Genomic DNA, 7,868 nt, shown 5'->3' with positions numbered 1-7,868 from the left:
AACTTCAGGTTTTCTCCATGAACTTGACCTTGTCGATGATTAGTCAATTTAAGCAACGTAAACAATAGTGCGTAGTGTGCGTATTAATCGAGTTCCGAGCAAAAAAAGTTACCTGATTGGGGTGTGTTCATTACATGTTATTACTCATGTACATATCTATATACATATGTGTGTAATAACTGGTACTTTAAACGCTTAGAATGCGGAAACGTTGTCAAATAGTGTGCGTTCATCAAGAAAAAATTAATTGAAAATATAAAATGACATTTATGTGTAGATGTAAATTAATTACTTACAAATGAAATTACTTAACAACAAACCATTATAGATTAAAAAATATTACGTTTTTACGCAATGCTTGCAATCTTGGTTATAATCTGTATTTGTGGATGCAAAGTATGTTCGACAAAGAAAATGAGCAAACCTTTATTATACGAAAATCAAACGTGGCTACCCAAAATCTGTCCAAGGAATCTATTTAAAAAATCAAAACTTTTACGAGAGGTGGCAACCCCCTTTAAAAAAATTTTCCGAAATAAGCTTTCTTAATCCAGTTTATGGTTGTCAGATCTTATTGCAACATTTCATTCACTTTATCAATTTATTTGAATTAACAAACACATGTCAACACTCTTCAAACACATTTTGGAAATGAAGCTTTCTAAATAAATAAATAAATAAATAATAATATGTCATTTAACTTATCAATTTAATCGAATTAAAATTTTGAAACATGTGGCAACCCTCTTTAAAAATATTTTCCATGAACCCCCCTTAAACAACATTCGTATTTCATAAATCATCCGGATCTAATAGCGAATGAATCAGACAAATAATTATTTTATTTATGAAACTTTTATTTCTTGTTGTCTTTTCTTTCTCCTTGTTGTAAACAGTGCCGCTGATATTCATTGAAACGCGGCTCTCCCTCCGCGAAGCAATCCCAGCCGTCAGAGCAGGGCGACTTAAAAACTTGTACGGCTCATAAAAATAAGTTTCATCAATCAAGCGTAGGCGCGTATTGAGATCATGGTCGTTGTAACCGCCGAAATAGTCCGGCTTAAAATCCCATGCATTCGAAGCGTAATAGCGGATTTGAACCCCGGCAGTGCGACTTTGAACCTCGTTCTAACAGGTTCGGTTCATTCGACCATGTAAATGGATTCCTTGATGCAAAAGCAGTAAACAAATGTAGTTAAAACTTTTTAAAAAGTTCACTGCATACTATTTTCAGGTCCCAAAAAGGAAACTAATTGAAACCCCCTTCCCTTTGAAAGTCATTTGAAAGGTGAAGGAAAATTTTTTATCCAACGAAACTATCTTTTCTAAATTCTCCATTTCAAATGCTTTAAAACGCGATTGTTGTATTTTTTTCGCTAGCTATTCTCGTTCTCGAGATGATCGAATTTGTCACGAAAAAAAGCTCAATTTCCACACTGTGGGCCGCTCACACTCCGCGAAGTAATACCTTACGGTAGCTCCACGGAGGGTGGGTTTTTAGCTCGGTGACCGGGAGGCAAGCCAAATATTTTACGGCCTTTAATGCTCTACAAAAAAAAATTAAAAATATGTTATACGCGAAGGCATATTTTGTAAATGTCATCAGATCTGTATAATTCTTTCGACTTTCAAAAAAAACTTTATTTTTTTTGAGATTTTTATTTTGAAATTTTTTCGTCATACGAAATGTTTGTTAAGCGGGGCGTTCGTTAAGCTTGCACCTACTGTACTTACATACATACGCGCATACCTACAAACATATGTTTTGTAATGTTTGTGTGCAATATTTTCAATGCAAATAGTTATGTATGTAAGTCTTAAAAGCATGCTAAATGCATATAACATACATAACATATATATATAATATTTTTATTGTTTATCATGCGACCTTATAATTTTGTTAAAAAAAAAAACAATAAATGCTTTTAATATGTGCTGTTGATAAATCACTACGATGTAGTAATACAATAAAAACGTTAAATGCATGCGTCAGACTATTGCCGGTGTATGTATTTTTGGCAGGAATGCAAACAAATAAAAAAACAGAAAACTGGTAAAATGATTAACGAAACAAGTCTTCAAAAATAAAAAAGCTAAGAGAATAAATTTGATCTTTTTATTTCTTTTATATGTACAAAGAAGACACTGCAGAAATTATCTTTATGCATACATTTTTTTGCAGCTGACGACAATTGCCGATTTATTCTGAAACGAAAAAGCTCAAAAGTATGAAACGAGTCAACTGCGGTGAGTAAACACGCTTGCATTGGAATGAACGTCAAATATAAAATATCAGATAAAAACATGTGTCTAAATATTTGTTCTTATAATGTATGATAAACTAATATTTAAATAGTCCCTTTACACATTTAAGCAGAAAAGCAATTAGTTTAAGTGAAAAATGTGCCTCTAAAAACGTTAGAGCTTTCGTTCCAGATATTAAACTGCGTTGAAAGCTGTTTAGATTGTTTTGCATTTATAAGGGAAGGAATATTTTACTGGTTAAAATTTTTTATATTTCCTACTTTTTTTCCTCGAAATATTCGGCGACCAAACTTCATATGCCAAAAAAAAAAAATAATAATTTCTACGAGGTTTTAATAAATGTACGGTTACTTCCAAAATTGAGCGTACGGGTCTTTTTTTTGTTAATATTCGCAATGTTTTACATGCTAAAACCTTTTTTGCTAATTTTATTTTAAAACATGGCCTATGTTTTAGCAAATCCCATTTAAATCCAAGAATGATACGGTGTGAAAAATTAAGAAAAAGCTGCAAAGTGACAGCAAAATCGCGAACTTTTTAATACAAATTTCTAAAAAAGACTCATGTATGCAGTTTTATAGCCCATTAAATCTTAGTATAAGAATTCGCAAATTTCAGATGTCTAAAAATTCGCGTTGATTTTTGAGATTTTTTTTGCTGGCTGTCCTACGCATTTTTTTTATACAAAAATAAAACCTGAAAATTTTTTATATGGAAAATTTACTCAAAAACGAAAAAAAAAGATAAAAAAAAGAAATTGCTATGCGGCGCTAGGGTCCGAATTTGGTTCCCTCGATTTGCACGCCTGTGCTTTTCCCATTTGGCCACGGTGACCGTTGGAGCGACGCAAGTTAAATGATATACAAGTGATTTCTCTCAAAATAGCTTTTTACCACGAGTGGTGAAAGACTTATTACTATCTTAGCCAGAATTTCCCTGTTAAGATGATCTGCATAAATCTGTAGCATTATGTGGATTGAGGTTAAGCTTTTCCACATTTTCCAGTATTCAGATATAAAAAATCAAAATGTTTTACCTAGTTTCATTTTTAATAAAATAAATAGATAGTTAATTAGATAATAAACTAAGTGAAAATCTAGATTATTCGATTGTAAAAATCCGGTTTTTCGAATGCCGAGAAAATCCAGAATTCAAAACAAAACCTTAAAAATTTCCGAAAAATGGACGTTAAATGAAAGAAAAACGAAATTATGTTCTTTTTTTTATCAAAATGAAATCGTCTTCCAAATGAACGATAAATTGAACAAATGTTCCTATAATTGTTGGGTGTTTCGCATCGAAATTTGTAAGACTCTGAGGAAAAGTTGAGCTCTACAATAACTCGCCGTTTATTTCGCCCCTTTTGCCTAAATAACTGGTCACTGGTATCTGAACGCCTCGGTTATTCGTTCAACTTCATCAACCAACGATAGAAAGTTTTGTCGTAAGTTTATGACGATAGTGCGATTTACAGATGGAGCTGGTCATTTAAGCACAAGAGGTATGAATTGACTTATGCCACTTTTAAAATAAATGGCTCATATGTACACATACTTCGCGTTACAGTTATAATGCACATTTACATAATATGCAATATTATGTGGAAGTCAGTATTATTTTTGTTTTTTTGTTAAAAAAATTAATATTACTTAAGTATTTATGCAAGGCGAATTCATACAAGGTTATAGCGGCAGCACAAAACCCAATAATTACACTAACAACTTATACGCATAATGACAATCAGAACACAACAAATTTACAAAAAAAAACCACCTCATTTTGACAATCGCCGAAATTCGCCTTGAAATCACCTGCTGCGGTAACACCACCTTGTATGAATTCGCTTTGTATGAATGTTGTATGCCCCTATGGCATTTACATGATTTCATCACTGACTGGCCGAGTTATGAATGAATGCACATTGTTTCCATTTTCATCAACCAACTGGCTTTTAAAACAAAATTACAATTAACTGCGTTCAAACACACACACACACAAGCAATATTAAATGAGTCGTAATTGCAATTTTAGTGCTTGTTTATGTGTATAAATTTTTGTGTTCTTTTTTTTATTTTTTTTACAACAAAGTAACTTGCAACATTGCACTGACCTCCAATACACAATCGCCCGCCTTCAGCCCGCTCATTTCCGCCGCCGTATGTGCATCAACCGCGCTCACCTAATGCCAATGGAAAAAGAGAATAAACGCATGAATGCATAGAGAAACTAATAAATGGCAAAAAATTATGAAATCATATAGCACCTTTTTTTAGCTTTTTTTTAACTATTAAGAAGGAAGCAAACTGTTTTCAACAATATTCGCTAGTTAGGCAACAGAAATAAAAGAAAACGCTTTGTGTGGGAAAATGTTTAGTTGCGGGCTTTAGAAATTAGCAGAAAACCAAAGTTTTTAAAATAACGCATAGTAAAATCCATATTATTAAGTAATATGTGGTAGAAATATAAACTTTTCTGCTACATTGAGGTTTTGCAAAAATTTCTAAACTTTGCTTTTTGTACTTACAATAGCGTGCTCATTATAACTGTACGACAGTCACATATGCATAAACAAGTATTGAGTATTTATTTTATTATTTTTTTAATTTTAACTAATTTTTTATAAAAACATATAATTTCTTCTTTAACAAAACTCGTATTAAGCTAATTTTCAATCTTTTTGAAATACCAAAAAAAAAAAAAATCTAGAAACTTTTGTAAAAATTTCGAGCTTCCTAATTAGATTTCTTAGAATTATTTTGAGAACGCAGTTTTGTAGCCGATTCAATTTAGTATAATAAAGTGCAAGTTTTAAGTAGCTAGGAAGTACCGTTCATTTTTGGATTTTTTTTTATTGTTGAAGGGGTTCCCCATTGCACAGAGATTGAAACTTGCTTTTTTGCGTTTTTTTTAAGAATAAATTATACTTCTACTAGTTTGTCCTCACTCGCATTGCTGATTGTATGAAATTTCTGCGTGTTACCTTAGCTGCCATTTATTTTAATTAAACTTAACTTACTTAAACTCAGAAAGTGCAAACAAGATTTGCACATTCGGTTTTTTCCTAACCCCTTCCAAATATTTAAAAAAGAAAATCTTCTTAAATCTTATTCGTCTGCAACCCACATTTTATTAAATTCTTTTAATGCAAATCAAATTAAATTTTTTAAACTGGTGGCAACCCTCCGTCAATGCCATCAAATCCGCACCGTTCGTTCGATTTTCAAATTAAAAGCCTTGGACTGTAGATGTGCAATAAGGTTTTATTTTTTTGAAAAGAGTTGCCACCTTTTAAAAAATTATATTCAAATTATTTAAAAAAATAAATCAATTATTAAAAAGTAGGTATCAATCGAAATCGTTTTGAAAAGCTTTGTTTCCTTGCTGAACTATAAGAGGGTTGCCAATTGTTAAAAAATCATATCAGGTAAGAGATATATGTATCACCATATGGATGCCAAACGAAGGGGGTTTTAGAAAGTAGTAGTTTGAAAATATTTTGAGGAGGGTGGCCACTTGCCTGAAATGTCGAATTTATAAACATGGATGTCAAACGAAAGAGTGTTAAGAAATCTTTATTTGCAACGCCAAGAATATTTTTGAGGTATTGAAAGAGGTTTGCCACCTGTTTAGAAAGTTAAATCCAAACTATTTTATATGTTAAACGAATTTTTAAAACAAGGGTATCAATCGAAGGGAGCTTCAAAAGTTTTGATTTCTGAACTGTATTTAGCGGGATTGCCACATGTTTGAAAATTAAAATTCCACTTAATTCATCAGTTAATGAAATATGTATCGAAGTGTTCGGCCAAGGAGAATTAATATTGATTAAGCTTGAAAGTACTTTTGAAGGGGGCTGCCACCTGTTTGAAAGGTCCAAATCAATTAATCACGTGTTCAAAAAGTAACATTCAAATTATTTAGTAAGTTGGATGATTTACTAAAAGATGGCTATAAAGCGTGATGGAGACCTTACCCTGTAGATGTATGCTATAGTTTAATTTTTTTTTAATTAAGAACTTTTTTCATCGGTATAGGGTGATTTAAAATTCGATGAAAATAAAACCATTCACTATGCGAGACTACTCTTCACTCAGAAACGGTTCCACGGTTTTGATGAAATACGCCACTCAGATCTCTTATAATTCTGACTAATATTTGGAATGTTTTTTAAGTTTTTGAAATTAAATTTTGGGCGTTTTAACGCCAGGCGGGTTCACTAGTTGTAATAATTCATTTAACGTATTAAATAACTTGTTGGCAACCCTCTTCAAACACCTCAAAAGAATTATAAATGTTCAAGCCTAAGATTTCTTAACACTTTTTCGTTCGACACGTAAACTTGTTTAGTTAGATGGCATGTGGCAATTGTCTTCAAAATATTTTAGAAATACAACCATCTAAATCCGCTTTTGTCTGACACCCACCCTTTAATTCAAGTTGAATTTGACCATTTTTAACAGGTAGAAAGTTTAAAACTGATATCGATTATGACCCATATTGTAATAATTTATTTTACTTATAATATAATCTGAATTTAACTCGTTAAAAAGGTGGCAACCCTGCCCATATTTTTTCAAATTTTTCAAACTATAACCTCTTTAATCTTCTTTCGTCATATTCTCACCAGTACTAAACCGCAAATACTTCCATTGGTATGCGGTATTAAAAATTTCCGTTTGTAAGGGAGGCGCCACGCCCCCTTATCTAATCGAGATTAAAGCTATTCTATATTTTAAGTTGCGCCAAATTACACCAGTGCACAACATTTCATAATGTTCCGTTGAGTAGTTAAAGCGTGAAACAACAACAAACAAACAAACTTACTCTCGCATTTATAAAATTAGTAAGGAAGGATTGAAAAGTAATCACGATTAAAAAATGATAAAGTAAATAGTCAAAACTTGTTAATATTTATGTGAGTCTCTTATTGTTATGATAACCTCTGTGCACACTAGGCGCTTTCTAGTAAATATGTAGCTGAAGTTACTCATACGCACCCACGGATAGGGATCCCATTTGGTGCGCGTCAAATGGAAGCCGCACGAACCGGTTATGGTTTTTCGTATGCGTAACAAGCGCACCGATGGATCATAATGTTCGTAGTTGTAGTCAGAATCTAGCGCATTTCCAGCGTTTCGCGGAAGTGTCCGCTTCACATCCTCGGCGGCTATAATTTGCGGTTCTTTTGTACAGCTCATATTCAACGAAACGTCGTTGAGCTCTCGCCGAAATTGGGAGCCTATTATTATTCGGTTATCATTTTGTTGCATATCGCCGAATTTTCGAAAATTAGTCGCACATTTAGTTCTCATTTCGAATAATTTTCTGTTGTTATGAACTAAGATATAATTATCACATCAGCATCCGCAATATTCAACGTATTGTACCCAGCCGCGGCGGCGTTCATTTTCTACTGACTATTCACTGGCCAACAGATCATTCCAAGCCGGTGCTAGCGTTCGTGGTTTATGTAAAATACATACATAAAAATGGTTAATTGGTAACAATTTGATACCGCGCTCGCTCGCATCGCTGTGCTCCAGGTATTTTCATGTACCTGAGCAGTGTGGCCGTTTTAGCCCTTTGGTGGCTAGATTTAGCTA

General features: G+C 32.8%; 1 protein-coding gene across 1 annotated transcript in view; it reads right to left on the bottom strand.

Annotated features, from left to right (window-relative positions):
- Nucleotides 1–7,661, bottom strand: part of LOC118737027 — a 47,499-nt gene extending 39,838 nt beyond the window's left edge. Inside the window, exons 1-2 of the mRNA XM_036467260.1 lie at nt 7,263–7,661; nt 4,376–4,444 (exon numbers count right to left, since the gene is read on the bottom strand). Coding sequence (XP_036323153.1) covers nt 4,376–4,444; nt 7,263–7,577 — 384 coding nt within the window. The 5' untranslated portion in view covers nt 7,578–7,661. The remainder of the gene's footprint in view (nt 1–4,375; nt 4,445–7,262) is intronic.
- Between the last annotated feature and the right edge of the window lie 207 nt (nt 7,662–7,868).

Source organism: Rhagoletis pomonella, unplaced genomic scaffold (genome assembly GCF_013731165.1).
Source record: "Rhagoletis pomonella isolate Grant_MI unplaced genomic scaffold, Rhpom_1.0 Rhpom_scaffold_00004, whole genome shotgun sequence".
Lineage (NCBI taxonomy): Eukaryota > Metazoa > Arthropoda > Insecta > Diptera > Tephritidae > Rhagoletis > Rhagoletis pomonella.
The sequence above is the reverse complement of the archived record's forward strand: the minus strand, read 5'-3'. Positions and strand labels throughout refer to the sequence as shown.